The sequence below is a fragment of the Oncorhynchus gorbuscha genome, linkage group LG09 (genome assembly GCF_021184085.1).
Source record: "Oncorhynchus gorbuscha isolate QuinsamMale2020 ecotype Even-year linkage group LG09, OgorEven_v1.0, whole genome shotgun sequence".
NCBI lineage: Eukaryota > Metazoa > Chordata > Actinopteri > Salmoniformes > Salmonidae > Oncorhynchus > Oncorhynchus gorbuscha.
In genome coordinates this window covers 86,386,123-86,405,192 of record NC_060181.1, presented here as the reverse complement: position 1 = coordinate 86,405,192, position 19,070 = coordinate 86,386,123, and the positions used below count along the sequence as shown (strand labels likewise).

General features: G+C 43.1%; 1 protein-coding gene across 1 annotated transcript in view; it reads left to right on the top strand.

The window, feature by feature from the left end:
* Nucleotides 1-19,070, top strand: part of LOC124044221 (mediator of RNA polymerase II transcription subunit 14-like) — a 42,363-nt gene that overhangs the window by 16,837 nt on the left and 6,456 nt on the right. The window contains exons 15-25 of the mRNA XM_046363788.1: nt 1-51; nt 272-348; nt 612-772; nt 995-1,141; nt 1,348-1,439; nt 9,771-9,923; nt 10,058-10,327; nt 10,514-10,742; nt 14,253-14,432; nt 15,696-15,934; nt 17,431-17,610. The exon at nt 1-51 is cut by the window's left edge and continues 84 nt beyond it. Of these exons, the coding sequence (XP_046219744.1) occupies nt 1-51; nt 272-348; nt 612-772; nt 995-1,141; nt 1,348-1,439; nt 9,771-9,923; nt 10,058-10,327; nt 10,514-10,742; nt 14,253-14,432; nt 15,696-15,934; nt 17,431-17,610 (1,779 nt within the window). The remainder of the gene's footprint in view (nt 52-271; nt 349-611; nt 773-994; nt 1,142-1,347; nt 1,440-9,770; nt 9,924-10,057; nt 10,328-10,513; nt 10,743-14,252; nt 14,433-15,695; nt 15,935-17,430; nt 17,611-19,070) is intronic.

Here is a 19,070-nt window from a genome sequence, read left to right as displayed (position 1 = left end):
CTAGTGGCCATGTGTGACACCAACATGCCCTTCATAAGCCTCAGAGTGGAGGTATGGAGAGAGGGAGTATACCCTTTTATTCTCTCTCTTCTCTACATCTTACAACTCTCTTCCTCAGTTTTTACTTTTCCACCGTCGATGTCTTTCTTCATCATCCCTCATCCATCCCTCCTGCTCTCTTTCTCACATCTCTCTCATCCTCTTCTCATCTCTCCCTCTCTTCCCTCCATTCCTCCTCTTGTCTAAACATGCGTCTCTCTCCTCTCTCTAGTTATCTCAGATGGAGATTCCCCACCAGGGTGTGCAGGTGGAAGGAGACGGCTGCAGCCACGCCATCCGCATCCTCAAGTAAGACTCAACATCCCAGGATACCTTGCAAATCCAGATGTCAGTGGCCCTGCCTAATAATATGGAAGGCAATGGGAATTTTTGAGATAATGCTAATATGATTTTGGTTCTACTGACTTAAACTGAAACTTTCTCGCATCTCAATAACATGTACCCAAAACAAAGATGATAGCTGATAGATAAAGATGATGGTTTTGTACCCTTTATTTCAGTAAAGTATGCACTATGTACCTGACCCCATGTGGTCCTTTCCCCCTCCCTAGGATCCCTTCCAGTAAGGGTGTAGGGGAGGAGACGAGTCTGGCTTTGGAGCGCTCTCTACTGGATTGCACCTTCCGTCTGCAGGGCCGGAACAACCGCACATGGGTGGCAGAACTAATTCTGACCAACTGCCCACTCAACAGCACACACAGCAAAGAGCAAGGTACACAGAAACGCACACATATGGACACCCAAAAAACACACACACACACACACACACACACACACACACACACACACACACACACACACACACACACACACACACACACACACACACACACACACACACACACACACACACACACACACACACACACACACACACACACTCTACCCAAACGGTTCCCTTATCTCTCCCTGTTCTGTGTATGTGTGTGTCAAGCCTCTACACGCCATGTGTATCTGACCTATGAGAACCCTCTGTCTGAGCCTGTGGGAGGGAGGAAGGTGGTGGAGATGTTCCTCAACGACTGGATCTCCATCAACCAGCTCTACCAGTGTGTCCTGGTGTTCTCACGATCACTAGCAGGTGTGTGTGTGTGCATGCATGCGTGCAAACATTTGTGCTACGAGAGAGGGGAATGAATCTTCAACTCATACAGCTAAAAGATAAGTAACGCATGACCATTTGTATTGATGACCATTTTGTTTTGATGACCATTTTGTTTTGATGACCATTTTGTATTGATGACCATTTGTATTGACTGTGTGCTTATGTATTGTCTCCTCTCTTAGAGATGCCGTCCTACCTGAGTCTGTTTAGTGAGATCCGGTTGTATAACTACCGCAAACTGGTTCTGTGTTACGGCATCACGAAGGGCAGCTCAGTGAGTAACATTACACCAATGTCCTGTCTGAACTCTAGCCCTTTGCTAGTTTCCATCCCAACTAGCGAGTGTATGGTGCCTCGTAGGGGTGTGAATGTTTTAAACTAAATTGAATTGTTAACGTATAGAAAAAAATCTGAAAACAAAAACAAATGTTTTCTCACAAAATTACCACTAACAGGTTCCCATCATCATCATCATCATCATAAAGGGAAACATTTGAATTTATCAAATAGGCTGTAACGTCAGTAAGAGGGGTTATGCATCTTTCAAATGATTTACCACGAATATAAATCACTCCGCACATCATTGTCGTTAACTTGTTAGGAACTAGCTCCCGCTGTGGGGATCAAATCAGCGGAAATTTCAAGTGCGCCACGTATAGTTTTTGATAAAACTCAAACTTTCATTAAAATACACATACAAGGTACTGAATTAAAGCTACACTCGTTGTGAATCTAGCTACCGAGTCAGATTTGTAAAATGCTTTTCGGCGAAAGCATGAGAAGCTATTATCTGATAGCATGCACCCCCAAAGTACTGGAACATCATCTAAAACGACAGATTTTGCGGTAGCCGGCGCTACCCAAAACGCAGAAATAAAATATAAAACATTCATTACCTTTGATGCGCTTCTTTCATGGCACTCCTATATATCCCATAAACATCACAATTGGGTCTTTTTCCCGATTTAAATCCGTCATTGTATAGCCAAAATGTTATTTACTGAAGACTAGTCTGATCCAGGAATATTCCCTTTTACAAGACGCAACGCAACGTCACTTTTTAAAATGACAAAAGGTGCCTATATACTTCTACAAAACACTTCAAACTACTTTTCTAAACCAACTTTAGGTATTAATAAACGTTAATTAGCTATACAATTCATCACGGGGCGATCTGTATTCGATAGCAGCTAGTCTGGAAATCAACGGCCATCTTTTCCATTTTAATAACATCCTGTTGAGAGACTGAAACCGGAAAGGGTAAAACGTAATAGAACCAAGGATTAAGTCTGCTCAAAATGGCAGCACTGGCGACATCGTGTGGAAGCTGTAGGCATTTACATTACGGCTTCATGTATTTGCAGTCGCCTTGAACAATACATTGACTGACGGATTAATATATTTTTTGTGTTTTTGGAGAACAGTCTTTCGAGGGATTTTTACTGCTAAACACGTTGTGTTATAGCCACAGACACGATTTAACCAGTTTTAGAGACTTCAGAGTGTTTTCTATACACACATACTTATCATTTGCATATACTATATTCCTGGCATGAGTAGCAGGGCGCTGAAATGTTGCGCAATTTTTAACAAAAAGCTGCGAAAATTCGCATGAGCCCTAACAGGTTTTAACAGTTGGGGGAGGAAGCTGATTACAGAAATGATTGTAGTTGATGTGCAGCCGGCATCAATAGCCTACTTGAGTAGTGAGGTCATTTGCTAAACGAAGGACTGCAAGAGCAATTTGAGCTGCACATTTCCTGCAGCTCTTTAATTATTTGTTATAAAATACTAAACACTTATTTTTTTCTTAAAACTGCTTTGTTGGTTAAGGGCTTGTAAAGTAAGCATTTCACTGTAAGGTCTACACCTGTTGTATTCGGCGTATGTGACAAATAAAATGTGATTTGACTCGCGCTACTGAAACAGATGCAACTTATCAATTGAACTGTTTACTCCAACTGTTTCAACAGCTGTTATTCTCTTTTATAATAGTAGTGAAGACATACAGTTAACATCATTAGAACGCTACAGTTCTTTCCTTTTTAACCAGTAGATACCCACATCTGGCATGTGTTTTTCTATTGCTCTGTTTTTTGATTAGTGAGCTTGGTTGGGCAGCTTTTGTTAAGTGTGAAACAAAGTTGCCACTAGACTAATGAATACGCCATTTGCCTTTATCAAAACAATGTTTTTGTTGCATATTTCAGTCTGGAACCTGCCTAGGTTTATGGAGGGTTATAAACCTACACTATTCTAAATGGAACACTAGGTTTATGGAGGGTTGTAAACCTACACTATTCTAAATGGAACACTAGGTTTATGGAGGGTTGTAAACCTACACTATTCTAAATGGAACACTAGGTTTATGGAGGGTTGTAAACCTACACTATTCTAAATGGAACACTAGGTTTATGGAGGGTTATAAACCTACACTATTCTAAATGGAACACTAGGTTTATGGAGGGTTGTAAACCTACACTATTCTAAATGGAACACTAGGTTTATGGAGGGTTGTAAACCTACACTATTCTAAATGGAACACTAGGTTTATGGAGGGTTATAAACCTACACTATTCTAAATGGAACACTAGGTTTATGGAGGGTTGTAACCTACACTATTCTAAATGGAACACTAGGTTTATGGAGGGTTGTAAACCTACACTATTCTAAATGGAACACTAGGTTTATGGAGGGTTGTAAACCTACACTATTCTAAATGGAACACTAGGTTTATGGAGGGTTGTAAACCTACACTATTCTAAATGGAACACTAGGTTTATGGAGGGTTGTAAACCTACACTATTCTAAATGGAACACTAGGTTTATGGAGGGTTATAAACCTACACTATTCTAAATGGAACACTAGGTTTATGGAGGGTTGTAAACCTACACTATTCTAAATGGAACACTAGGTTTATGGAGGGTTGTAAACCTACACTATTCTAAATGGAACACTAGGTTTATGGAGGGTTGTAAACCTACACTATTCTAAATGGAACACTAGGTTTATGGAGGGTTGTAAACCTACACTATTCTAAATGGAACACTAGGTTTATGGAGGGTTGTAAACCTACACTATTCTAAATGGAACACTAGGTTTATGGAGGGTTGTAACCTACACTATTCTAAATGGAACACTAGGTTTATGGAGGGTTGTAAACCTACACTATTCTAAATGGAACACTAGGTTTATGGAGGGTTGTAACCTACACTATTCTAAATGGAACACTAGGTTTATGGAGGGTTGTAAACCTACACTATTCTAAATGGAACACTAGGTTTATGGAGGGTTGTAAACCTACACTATTCTAAATGGAACACTAGGTTTATGGAGGGTTGTAAACCTACACTATTCTAAATGGAACACTAGGTTTATGGAGGGTTGTAAACCTACACTATTCTAAATGGAACACTAGGTTTATGGAGGGTTGTAAAACCTACACTATTCTAAATGGAACACTAGGTTTATGGAGGGTTGTAAACCTACACTATTCTAAATGGAACACTAGGTTTATGGAGGGTTGTAAACCTACACTATTCTAAATGGAACACTAGGTTTATGGAGGGTTGTAAACCTACACTATTCTAAATGGAACACTAGGTTTATGGAGGGTTGTAAAACCTACACTATTCTAAATGGAACACTAGGTTTATGGGGGGTTGTAACCTACACTATTCTAAATGGAACACTAGGTTTATGGAGGGTTGTAACCTACACTATTCTAAATGGAACACTAGGTTTATGGAGGGTTGTAAACCTACACTATTCTAAATGGAACACTAGGTTTATGGGGGGTTGTAACCTACACTATTCTAAATGGAACACTAGGTTTATGGAGGGTTGTAACCTACACTATTCTAAATGGAACACTAGGTTTATGGAGGGTTGTAAACCTACACTATTCTAAATGGAACACTAGGTTTATGGAGGGTTGTAACCTACACTATTCTAAATGGAACACTAGGTTTATGGAGGGTTGTAACCTACACTATTCTAAATGGAACACTAGGTTTATGGAGGGTTGTAACCTACACTATTCTAAATGGAACACTAGGTTTATGGGGGGTTGTAACCTACACTATTCTAAATGGAACACTAGGTTTATGGAGGGTTGTAAACCTACACTATTCTAAATGGAACACTAGGTTTATGGGGGTTGTAACCTACACTATTCTAAATGGAACACTAGGTTTATGGAGGGTTGTAACCTACACTATTCTAAATGGAACACTAGGTTTATGGGGGGTTGTAACCTACACTATTCTAAATGGAACACTAGGTTTATGGGGGGTTGTAACCTACACTATTCTAAATGGAATACTAGGTTTATGGAGGGTTGTAACCTACACTATTCTAAATGGAACACTAGGTTTATGGAGGGTTGTAAACCTACAATTCTAAATGGAACACTAAATGGAACACTAGGTTTATGGAGGGTTGTAACCTACACTATTCTAAATGGTACACTAGGTTTATGGAGGGTTGTAAACCTACACTATTCTAAATGGAACACTAGGTTTATGGGGGGTTGTAACCTACACTATTCTAAATGGAACACTAGGTTTATGGGGGGTTGTAACCTACACTATTCTAAATGGAACACTAGGTTTATGGAGGGTTGTAACCTACACTATTCTAAATGGAACACTAGGTTTATGGGGGGTTGTAACCTACACTATTCTAAATGGAACACTAGGTTTATGGAGGGTTGTAACCTACAGTATTCTAAATGGAACACTAGGTTTAGGGGAGGGTTGTAACCTACAGTATTCGAAATGACACACTAGAGTGGTTTGCAAAACAAATATATTACTCTACAACTGCAGCTCGTGATTGGAACACATATTTCCCTAATCAACCAGCCTATTTTGAATTTGTGATAAAGCTGTTGTGATTTTGCAAGGAGTGTAGCTTGCCTACTGTTTTGGTTGTTTTTCCCATCCGTTAGACATGTTTTTATAGGCAGTTATTTCTGTAGGCCTAATGGGAGCTTGGGTGTGCAGCACGAGTGTGTATAGAGGGAGCGGTCTAATGGAAATTGAGTGAGAGACCTGTAACGTAGGGAAAACAGAAAGGAAGGAGAAGAAGTGTGATCACCGAGCTAGGTTTTTTTTTTTTTTGTTCTGAGTTTCTAATGCACATAACAAATGGAAGGAACACTGGAGCCAATGTGAATTAAAGGTTGTTTTCTGTTGGGGCAGCCTCAAAGCAGATTCCAAATGCCTGTAGTCTAAGCATACTGTATGACTGTGCTCGATAGAACTTAATTTCCCACTAGCGGTCATACGCAATAGGACTTCCTGGGGAATTTTATGAAAGGCTCTTATTGTTTCTGCTGTTTCAATGTTTTTTTTTTTCATGTTTCAATTTGTGCCACATCCCTAGAGAACCAAAAAAAGCCGATACTGATTAATCTTCCAAATTGTATTTTATTTAAATGTATTTTTTCGGTCCTCCAATAATCGGTATCGGCGTTGAAAAATCATAATCGGTCGACCTCTAGTCTCAATCCATCACATTTATTCGTACAGTACTTTTTTACAAACAGCAAGCAACATATGTGTAAACAATTACAAGAATACTGAATGAACAATAAACTTATTTTAACTTAATACATAAATCAATTTAGTCTCAAATAAAATAATGAAACATGTTCAATTTGGTTTAAATAATGCAGAAACGCAGTGTTCGAGAAGAAAGTAAAAGTGCAACATGTGCTATGTAAAATAAAGCTAACGTTTAAGTTCCTTGCTCAGAACATATGAAAGCTGGTGGTTCCTTTTTAACATGAGTCTTCAATATTCCCAGTTAAGAAGTTTTAGGTTGTTGTTATTATAGGACTATTTCACTCTATACCATTTGAATTTCATATACCTTTGACTATTGGATGTTCTTATAGGCACTTTAGTATTGCCAGCCTAATCTCGGGAGTTGATAGGCTTGAAGTCATAAACAGCGCTGTGCTTTAAGCATTGCTAAGAGCTGCTGGCAAACGCAGTAAAGTGCTGTTTGAATGAATGCTTACGAGCCTGCTGCTGCTTACCACCGCTCAGTCAGACTGCTCTATCAAGTATCAAATCATAAACTTAATTTTAATATAATAAACACACAGAAATATGAGGCTTTTTTTATTAATATGGTCAAATCTGGAAACTCATTTCGAAAACAAAACATTTATTCTTTCAGTGAAATGCGGAACCGTTCCGTATTTTATCGAACGGGTGGCAACCTTTTCAAAATTCAAGTCAAAATATTGCTGTTACATTCCACAACCTTCAATGTTATGTCATAATTATGTAAAATTGTGGCAAATTAATTACGGTCTTTGTTAGGAATTAAAGGCCTTTCAACAGTTCGCAACGAGCCTAAACTGCTGCATATACCCTGGCTCTGATTTCACTGAACGCAAGAGAAGTGACACAATTTCCCTAGTTTAATATTGCCTGGTAACATACATTTATACATATGCAGGTTTAAAAAATAAATATTTGTGCATTGATTTTAAGAAAGGTATTGATGTTTATGGTTAGGTACATTTATTGCAACGATTGTGCTTTCTCCGCGAATGCTCTTTTGTTAAATCATTACCCGTTTGGCAAAGTTGAAGTGGTCTGTGATTCGATGATATATTAACAGGCACCGCATTGCTTATATGCAACGCAGGACAAGCTAGTTAACCTAGTAATATCATCAACCATGTGTAGTTAACTAGTGAATATGTGAAGATTGATTGTTTTTTTATAAGATAAGTTTTATGCTTGCTAGCAACTTACCTTGGCTGCTTGCAGCCACAAGGTCCTTTTGATGATGAACTCGCTTAACAGGTGGTCAGCCTGCCATGCAGTCTCCTCATGGATTGCAATGTAATCGGCCATAATCAGCGTCCAAAAAGGCTGATTACCGATGGTTATGAAAACTTGAAATTGGCCCTAATTATTCGGACATGTCGACCTCTGAGACGCTTGCGCTCTCTCATTCCTTCTCTCTCTCCTCTCTCATTCCTTCTCTCTCTCCTCTCTCATTCCTTCTCTCTCTCCTCTCTCATTCCTTCTCTCTCTCCTCTCTCATTCCTTCTCTCTCTCCTCTCTCATTCCTTCTCTCTCTCCTCTCTCATTCCTTCTCTCTCTCCTCTCTCATTCCTTTCTCTCTCCTCTCTCATTCCTTCTCTCTCTCCTCTCTCATTCCTTCTCTCTCTCCTCTCTCATTCCTTTCTCTCTCCTCTCTCATTCCTTCTCTCTCTCCTCTCTCATTCCTTCTCTCTCTCCTCTCTCATTTGAATTCTCTCTCCTCTCTCATTGGATGTTCTTCTAGGCACTCTCTCATTCCTAATCTCTCTCTCCTCTCTCATTCCTTCTCTCATCTGCTCTCTCGCCCCTCTCTCCTCTCTGAATCTCTCTCCTCTCTCGCCCCACCTCTCAGAGCTCTATCAAGTATCAAATCATAAACTTAATTTTAATATAATAAACACAGAAATATGAGAAATATCCTCTCTCCTCTCTCGCCCTCTCCTCTCTCGCCCTCTCCTCTCTCGCCCCCCGGAACCTCTCTCCCCCTCCTTCTCCTCTCTCGCCCCCTCTCTCCTCTCTCATTCCTTCTCTCTCTACATTCTCTCATTCAATGTTCTCTCTCCTCTCTCATTCCAAATTCTCTCTCTCCTCTCTCATTCCTTTCTCTCTCCTCTCTCAAACTCTCTCTCCCTCTCTGATTTCTCTCTCTCTCGCCCCCTCCTAGTTCTATTGCCCCCCTCTCTCATTTCTCTCGTTTCTCTCCTCTCTGATTTCCTAAGAAAGGCCCCCTCTCTCCTTCTCATTCCTTCTCTCTCTCCTCTCTCGCCCCCTCTCTCCTCTAAATCCCCTCTCTCCTCTCTCATTCCTTCTCTCTCTCCTCTCTCATGCCCCCTCTCTCCTCTCTCATGCCCCCTCTCTCCTCTCTCGCCCCCTCTCTCCTCTCTCATTCCTTCTCTCTCCTCTCGCCCCCTCTCTCCTCTCTCGCCCCCTCTCTCCTCTCTCGCCCCCTGTCTCCTCTCTCATTCCTTCTCTCTCTCCTCTCTCATTCCTTCTCTCTCTCTCTCTCATTCCTTCTCTCTCTCCTCTCTCATTCCTTCTCTCTCTCCTCTCTCATTCCTTCTCTCTCTCCTCTCTCATTCCTTCTCTCTCTCCTCTCTCATTCCTTCTCTCTCTCCTCTCTCATTCCCCCTCTCTCCTCTCTCATTCCTTCTCTCTCTCCTCTCTCGCCCCCTCCTCTCTCGCCCCCTCCTCTCTCGCCCATTCCTTCTCTCTCTCCTCTCTCATTCCTTCTCTCTCCTCTCTCCTCTCTCGCCCCCTCTCTCCTCTCTCGCCCCCTCTCTCCTCTCTCGCCCCCTCTCTCCTCTCTCATTCCTTCTCTCTCTCCTCTCTCACCCCCTCTCTCCTCTCTCATTCCTTCTCTCTCCTCTCTCATTCCTTCTCTCTCTCCTTTCTCGCCCCCTCTCTCCTCTCTCATTCCTTCTCTCTCTCCTCTCTCGCCCCTTCTCTCCTCTCTCGCCCCCTCTCTCCTCTCTCATTCCCCCTCTCTCCTCTCTCGCCCCCTCTCTCCTCTCTCGCCCCCTCCTCTCTCCTCTAGGTGACCATCCAGTGGAACAGTAGCAGCCAGAGGTTCCATCTCTCTCTAGGAACAGTAGGCCCTAACTCAGGCTGTAGTAACTGTCACAACATTATACTGCATCAACTACAGGAGATGTTCAACAAGACCCCTACTGTGGTCCCGCTTCTACAGGTACTGCACGTCCACACGCTCAACCTAACTATACAGGGGCCGGGCCGTCTACCAAAGGGGCCTGAATTCCATTACATTTGTTTTCTATGAATTATCTAACTTCTATTTTCCCTCCCTCTCTCCCTCCTCACCAGGTGCTGTCAGATACCCAGGCCCCTCTGAATGCTATCAACAAGCTGCCCACGGTGCCCATGCTGGGGCTGACCCAGCGCACTAACACGGCCTATCAGTGTTTCTCCATCCTTCCCCAGTCAGCGACACACATCCGCCTGGCCTTCCGCAACATGTACTGCATCGACATCTACTGCCGCAGCCGTGGGGTGGTGGCCATAAGAGACGGGGCCTACAGCCTCTTCGACAACACCAAGATCGTGGAGGGCTTCTACCCCGCCCCAGGGCTCAAGGTACGGGAGAGAGGAGAGGGCTTGGAGGGTGGGGATAATTTGTTTTAGGAATTTGAAAGTGTCAAGATTCAGTTGTATGAAAAAATCTGATGTTGAGTTCAATTATAACTTTATCTCTCTCTGTCTCTTTATTTATTTCTTTCTTTATGTTCCCCTTCTCTCTCTCTCTCTCTCTCTCTCTACCAGACGTTCCTCAACATGTTTGTTGACAGTAACCAGGACGCTCGGCGACGCTCCGTCAATGAAGACGACAACCCGCCCTCGCCGGTGGGAGGCGACATGATGGACACCTTTATGAGCCAATTACAGGCCCAGCAGCAACAACAGCCAATGAGAGCGGGTCCTGGAGGAGTGTACCCTCCCTTAACCTCCCCTCCCACCCCTTACCATCCCAACGTGCCCACACAGTCCCCAGGTGAGAGGGGATGGTGTGGTTGTGCTGGCGTGTCCCCTGTTTGTGCCATGTGTGCTTGGCATCCCTTGAAAGAACAGAGTAAAGAGACCAAATGCTCATGGGTCCCTGCTAAGTGATATCACTCCGTGTGTGTGTTCGTCCTTCCACTGCGGTTATGCACATGCTGAATGGCAAACTGTGTGAGAGAGTTGAGCCCAGAAGGGAGGAAGCATTATCCAGTCCTGCTCCCCCATCTCAGCCCTAGAGCCTGCATCTGCTGTCCAACTTAGCTTGTGGTGTGTGTGTGTGTGTGTGTGTGTGTGTGTGTGTGTGTGTGTGTGTGTGTGTGTGTGTGTGTGTGTGTGTGTGTGTGTGTGTGTGTGTGTTTGCTTGTCTGTGTATGGGTCAGTGTGTGTATGAATGGATGTACGTACACTGCTCAAAAAAATAAAGGGAACACTATAATAACACATCCTAGAACTGAATGAATGAAATATTCTTATTAACCAGAAGGGGGTTATGGTTCCCATTTGGGAACTACCCCTCCCACGTTCAGCTGGAACGGTGGCGCATGGAATGCAAAAATATTCTTAGAAATATTTAACCTCCACACATTAACAAGTCCAATAGCTCAAATGAAAGATAAACACCTTGTTCATCTACCCATCAAGTCAGATTTCTAAAATGTTTTACGGTGAAAACATAGCACATATTTATGTCAAACCACCACCGAAGACACAGCTAATTTGAATAGCCAAGTTGAAAAAAATATGCAATCAACAAACGCAGGATTAAAAGAAAAATAATGCACTAACCTTTTGAAATCTTCATCAGATGACAGTAATATAACATGTTACACAGTACATTTATGTTTTTTTTTTCAATAATATGCAATTTATATCCATAAATCTCTGTTTACAATGACGGCATGTTCAAAAAATGCTTCTCAAATGTCCGGAGAAATGATGATAGCTCCGACAGATAACGTCAGATAACAAGCAATACACATCATAAACTTTAACTAAATATACATGTTCTACACATAGATAGAAAGATGCACTTCTTCTTAATACAACCGCTGTGTTAAATTTATTTTTAACGTTACAGAATTCGTTCACTAGGCTATAATATGAGACGGCGTTCAGAAATTAGCATTACGTCTCTATCTTGGAGTCCACAGAAACCCAAATTTACCACGTAAATATTCCCTTACCTTTGATGTTCTTCCATCAGAAGACCTGGAAGAGGTTATACTTATCAAAAACATAGTTTGGTTTGGAAGTCTGTGTCTTTAGGTTATCAAACGCGACAAATTCTGGTCGAAATGCAGCCAAAATTCTAGTGGATGCGCACCAAAACTTAAAAATTACATATTATATGTCGACTAAACTGGTCAAACTAAGAGCAGAATCAAGCTTTAGCATGTTATAAACGTGGAAAACAATCCTTAGTACGAACAGAAACACCGACATCGTTTGGTCAATCCTGGAAGAAGGAGAGCTCTGGAGCCGAGGCGCGCATGAAAGTACTTATTTTTTTTGCGTGACCCGAAGGTTTCAGCCCGCCAAAAGTCTCGTGGGCTCGCGATTCTCACAATGGCAAGCCCCATTGAAAGCAGACATCGCGCTGAAGACATACAAACTGTTCCCAGGTCTGTAGCTGCTTGGGAAGGGTGGGGGCGATGACGTCAAAGTTGGGCCAACTTTTCTGATGACAAGAGAGAGTTTGGGAGAATGGCTGCCCTGAGAGTTCTGCTTTACATACAGACATAATTTGAACGGTTTTAGAAGCTTTAGAGTGTTTTCTATTCAATAATAATTATTATATGCATATATTAGCAATTTTGGACAGATTCTTTCTGTTTACTATGGGCACGCAATTCCTCCAAAGGGGGCAGTAGTCAGCCCTATCCTTAACAGGTTTTTAAATACTTTTTTCTTTACATAGTTGAATGTGCTGACAACAATCACTCAAATTATCAATGGAAATCAAATCTATCAACCCATGGAGGTCTGGATTTGGAGTCACACTCAAAATTAAAGTGGAAAACCACACTACAGACTGATCCAACTTTGATGTAATGTCCTTAAAACAAGTCAAAATGAGGCTCAGTAGTGTGTGTGGCCTCCACATGCCTGTATGACCTCCCTACAACACCTTGGCATGCTCCTGATGAGGTGGCGGATGGTCTCCTGAGGGATCTCCTCCCAGACCTGGACTAAAGCTTTCGCCAACTCCTGGACAGTCTGTGGTGCAACGTGGCGTTGGTGGATGGAGCGAGACATGATGTCCCAGATGTGCTCAATTTGATTCAGGTCTGGAGAACGGGCGGGCCAGTCCATAGCATCAATGCCTTCCTCTTGCAGGAACTGCTGACACACTCCAGCCACTCCAGCCACAGCCATTGTCTTGCATTAGGAGGAACCCAGGGCCAACCGCACCAGCATATAGTCTCACAAGGGGTCTGGGGATCTCATCTCGGTACCTAATGGCAGTCAGGCTACTTCTGGCGAGCACATGGAGGGCTGTGCGGCCCCCCCAAAGAAATGCCACCCCACACCATGACTGACCCACCGCCAAACCGCTCATGCTGGAGGATGTTGCAGGCAGCAGAACGTTCTCCACGGCGTCTCCAGACTGTCACGTCTGTCACGTGCTCAGTGGCAACCTGCTTTCATCTGTGAAGAGCACAGGGCGCCAGTGGCGAATTTGCCAATCTTGGTGTTCTCTGGCAAATGCCAAACGTCCTGCACGGTGTTGGGCTGTAAACACAACCCCAACCTGTGAACGTCGGGCCCTCATACCACCCTCATGGAGTCTATTTCTGACCGTTTGAGCAGACACATGCACATTTGTGGCCTGCTGGAGGTCATTTTGCAGGGCTCTAGCAGTGCTCCTCCTGCTTCTCCTTGCACAATGGCGGAGGTGGCGGAGGTAGCGGTCCTGCTGCTGGGTTGTTGCCTCCCTACGGCCTCCTCCACGTCTCCTGATGTATTAGCCTGTCTCCTGGTAGCGCCTCCATGCTCTGGACACTATGCTGACAGACACAGCAAACCTTCTTGCCACAGCTTGCATTGATGTGCCATCCTGGATGTGCTACCAGGAGTGAACTTTCTGGGCACATTGCTCAATGTTTCCAACCTCTAGCCCATGGACTTGCACTGGTCCCTGTGCTGTTGCTCACTGGTCCCTTGGATAGTTCTGACACCTGTTTAGTCTGTTCTCAGGTGGTTGAAGTTGAACCCAAGCTTGACTGGGCAGTGGGCACACAGTGGTGGTTTAACAGTGGAGAGTGTTAATTGGGGAGTAATGGAAGTGTTTGAGAACGTGCCAGTCTGTATATGTGTGTTTTTGTGCGTCATGGTTCATGTCGGACTGTTTGTCTGAGTAAACGAATAGGTTCATGACAATTATTGATTATTATTGCTGTGATTATGTTGAGGATGATGATGACTGATAATATCAGTGGATACTGTATTGACGTCGACGATGATGTGAGTGAAAAATAATATCTTTCTGTATATTTCCCAGGTGCTCTGGACCCCAGCTCCCCCTATGCTATGGTATCTCCCAACCAGAGGGGCCAGTGGCCAGGCTCTCCCCAAGTCTCAGGGCCCTCTCCTGGGGCTCGCATCCACGGCATGTCTCCTGGAAACCCCTCACTCCACTCTCCTATCCCCGACGCCTCACACTCCCCGCGCGCCGGCTCCAGTGAGTACCACACACACACACACACACCGTAGAAACTCTGTACATCCCCATACATGACTCTCATTGGCGCTGGACATTTGACCCACAACAATTTCATTTACTGGACATTTGGGAAATTTAGCGGACCAATATGCATTAGGTGCGTGACCTGATTAGTGCATCCACCCACAGCACATTTACAATATGGTAATTCATATGAACAGAACATGCAATGATAAGCGGTCCTTCTTACTGAATTCTGATGTGCACTTTGAACATGTTAGAATAAGTGTCCACATTTACCTTTGCTCAACCAACAAGACGAGTAACGAACAGCAAAATCACTAACCTTTGTCAATCCACTATAGTAGAACATTTTAGGCTAGCTATTTTATTGGTCAGCTTGTCGAGGAAGAAATAACCTATTCCAAACAGACTCTGGGACAGTTGTGGGAAGATGGATCCCAAATTCATATAACCAGTAAGCCTCATCTACATTAGTGATGCAAAAGATCCGAACGTTTAGCTTAAAATGTTGATAAACATATTATTTCTTAGTAAAGAACAAGAAGGCCCTCACACTGTTAAATTCCCAGTTCGCCTCTTTATTGACAACGTTTTGATCTGAAAACGCATCTTCGTCAGGTCCAAAAACCTGTAATTTGTTCACATTAGCGCAGCAATGCGCACAAGGCAGTAAGTAGGCAACAAGTGAATGTTTGTTCCATAATGCAACTGGCAGGAAACCACAGTGTAAAAAGGGCGCCTGTCACACAAACGGTGACAGAGATTCAAATGTGTTAGATCTCCTCTCGTTCTACATTTCTAAGGCTACTTTGAAGCAAGATAAGACATGCCTCATATGTTTTAAAAGGTTCAGGTTTTAAACAATTAAGTAGTCACAGCCTACTGCCTTCAGCTCATTGCAAAGTAGTGTTTGACACGCTGATGAACAACACGGAAATGTCCGACTTCAGTGCGTTCAAGTCAACTGGGAACTGGGGGGGGGGAAATCAGACTCTGAAAAAATTGTTTTTCGTGGTTATCCAACTTCCGACCCCGGCTGGCGCCAATTTCATTTATCAGCTTTTCAACAACAACAAAAATCTGGGCAATAGCTGGCTACTACCGGCTAACGGAAACCCTGCTCCCTGAATGATAATCCACTGAAATCAGATCTGTTTTCTAAAGGTTGCAGATGTTAAGACATCTTCATGAATGTGTATAAAAAAAAAAGAAGACTTCTTTAAAAATGGCTTGTTTTATGTGTCTCTCTCTCTCCAGGTTCCGGATCCATGCCCAGCAGTATGCCCCCGCCCCGTAAGCTACCTCAGCGCCCCTGGGCTGCCTCCATCCCCACCATCCTCACCCACAATGCCTTGCATGTGCTGCTGCTGCCCTCGCCCACCCCTTGCCTGGTTCCGGGCCTGGCAGGAAGTTATCTCTGCTCTCCGCTGGAGCGCTTCCTGGGCTCGGTTATCATGAGACGCCACCTGCAGAGGATCATCCAGCTGGAGCCCAACGTGAGTGGTGATCTGTGGTCCACTCATCTCTGAGTTTAGTCCATCTGTCTTTCTCTCATCTTTCCCTTTCTCACTCACCCACTCAACCTATGGCTTAAATAAACAAGTATTTCTGTCCTTCTCACATCTCCTTTCCCTCTCTCCATTTAATCCCTCCATCTCATCCCTCCATCTCTCTCTCTATCTCATCCAGCTGGAGGCTAACGTGAGTGTTACCACTGTCCTCAAACATCTGTTCCTACCCCATCTCTCCTCAGCTTAGCTATCTCTCTCATCCCATTTCTTCATGTCACTGTCAAATGAAGCCTGATTTAGCCAGCTCTAGGGATGGGCGATATATCAAATTCACTTGAATATATGTTTTTGCGCGGTATTTCAAATGCCTGAATCACAAGAATCAAGGTTTTGTTATTTTTCGTTGTTATGAGTGTTTTGTATTCATGTTGTAGTTTTGGTCTCGTCTCCTTCGCTCCTCTGTGCTGTCTGCACCTTCCCATTTACACCAGAGATCTGTATAAATGACCAGATGCAAATCTCTACACTAACACTGTGAGTTGTTGTCCCAAAGGCGTGAAGGCAGGTCGACGGCTTAGGTCCAAAATAAACCCATAGAAACGCATTGGCTTGATTTTGGGCAAATTTCAGTTCGCCTCTTTTTCTATGTTCTACACACACACACACACCAAGCCCCTCCCTCTGCCTCTCACGTCAACAGAGTTCTGACAAGCAGTTTCAACTCGCTTTTTGAATTTGAGTTTTGGTCCTACAGAATCGGTGATATTGACACCAAAACACATTGAGACATTATTTTACTGTAGTAGAGGGGAAGTTAACCTTGTATAACCCTTTTTATGTCTCAACTACTCAAAATGTGCGCAGAGTAGACACTACTAAAACGAGAGTATAAATTAACATTGTTTCTGAAAAAATTAATGCTCAGTTAGTCGCATGTGGCAAAAATATCAGGTTAAATTATTTTGATAATAATTACATTATTAGTGAGTTTTATGGTTGTGGAAGGCTTATATTTAGATTAGGTATAACTTCACAAGCCCTGAATTAATTAGATTATTGCTGACTGTTTGAAATGCAGTGTATTTTAACATTTAATTGTACAATAATGCTTATTTAGAGAACGGTTTTTTAAAATTGAGATATCGTTTGAAAACATCGAGATATGATTTTTAGGCCGTAGCGCCCAACCCTATTCTAATTACTTCATCTCTGTCTAACTCCTTGGTAGAAGCTCTCTGCTGGGCTGTTCCTTAACCCCACTGCTTTTCCCCAGCCTTCAATCTCTTGAACCTTCAGCCCAAGCATTAGTAGATAGAGGCTAGTTTCCTTCCCCAATTAAAATGGGATCATTTGAAAATGCCATGTAGATGATGGTACTTTGTTCCACATTAGCTCTACAATCTTTCTATTTTTCCTTTTTTTTCTCTTTTTTTTTCTATTATAACAATCCCTCTATTTCTCCTCCCCTCCTCCCTCTCTAGCTGTCTATTGTGAACTCAAACGAGCCGGGTGTGATCATGTTCAAGACGGAGGTGTTGAAGTGTCGCGTGGCACTCAACCCAAAGACCTACCAGACCCTGCAGCTCAAAGTAACCCCCGAGAACACCGGTCCCTGGTCACAGGAGGAGCTACAGGTCCTGGAGAAGTTCTTTGAGACTCGGGTAAGACTAGTGTAGTTTCTTAAGGATGCCCGCACATTTATTGGTTTGAAATGTTTGGGCCTGTTGACAGCATTGATTTCATTACGCTGAGTTCTTTACAGTATTGGTGGTGTTCTCTTCACATTGGGAAGAGCAGGAAGCCACTGACGGTGTCGTGGTCACTAGAAGTATCGTAGAGCATCCTGCCTGAGGGGAGACGCATGTAGACCACATCTCCGTCCTCCAGTTCCAAAGTCAATACATTAGACATAATAGCTGAAATAGCTGTGGTGGTGAATGTATTCCTCATTGTTTATAATTCTCTGGTCATTATGGTTTAGGTATATATAAATGAGTAAGATGACCCATGGCAGTGAATCTGAAGTAGTAGACTCATCTCACTGATGCTATGAAAAATATCTATATCAGAGAAAAGCAAGGAGCATTTTCTGCCTCTTTAAGACACAGTTATGCCGGGATTCAATCTGTTTCTGTGTGGGTTGTCGACAATGCAGATTTTAAAGGCAATGTTCCTGCGTTTTAACGCTGCTTCTTTTTTTATCTTAACTTTTTTGGCACATAATGTTTCGGACATCATTGTCTATGACTGAAAAGAGCTTCTGGACATCAGAACAGCGGTAACTAAGCTCCGTTTTGATTAAGATTTCTACTTCAACAAGTTGGCGGAACACAACATACTGCTAACACCGGACAAGGCCGTTATCCCCGACACTCTGAAGAGAAAGAGACGGCGATATAGAGGCCGACGTGCACCCTGATGAAACTACGGCGGAGAGTAAATAAACCCCCTCTGTTCTATTGGCGAAGGTACAATCACTGGAGAACGAACTGGACAAGAGCCATTCAAGACTATCCTATCAACGGGACCTGAAATATCCTATGTTTCCCTGAAACTTGGCTGAACGAGGACATGCATAATTCACATTGAGCTGTTTTTTTCTATGTATCGGACAAAACGGCAGTAAGCTCAAGGGGGGAGGTGTGGCAACTGCTTGGCATCCGACCGGAAGACGCTACAGAGGGTAGTGCATACGGCCCAGTACATCACTGGGACCAAGCTCCCGGGGATGGCACACTCTAAGACGTGCTACTGAAATTGTAAATGGGTATATTATGTAATATTATGTATATTATGTAAGAATAATGGTGCAAAACTAATAATGCCCGGGCGGTGTGTTTGGGATCATTGTCATGCTGAAAGACCCAGCCACGTTTCATCTTCAATGCCTTTAATGATGGAAGGAGGTTTTCACTCAATCTCACGATACATGGCCCCATTCATTCTTTTCTTTACACGGATCAGTCGTCCTGGTCCCTTTGCAGAAAAACAGCACCAAAGCATGATGTTTCCTCCCCCATGCTTCACAGTAGGTATGGTGTTCTTTGGATGCAATATTACTTGTCCTCCAAACACGATGAGTTGAGTTTTTACCAAAAAGTTATATTTTGGTTTCATCTGA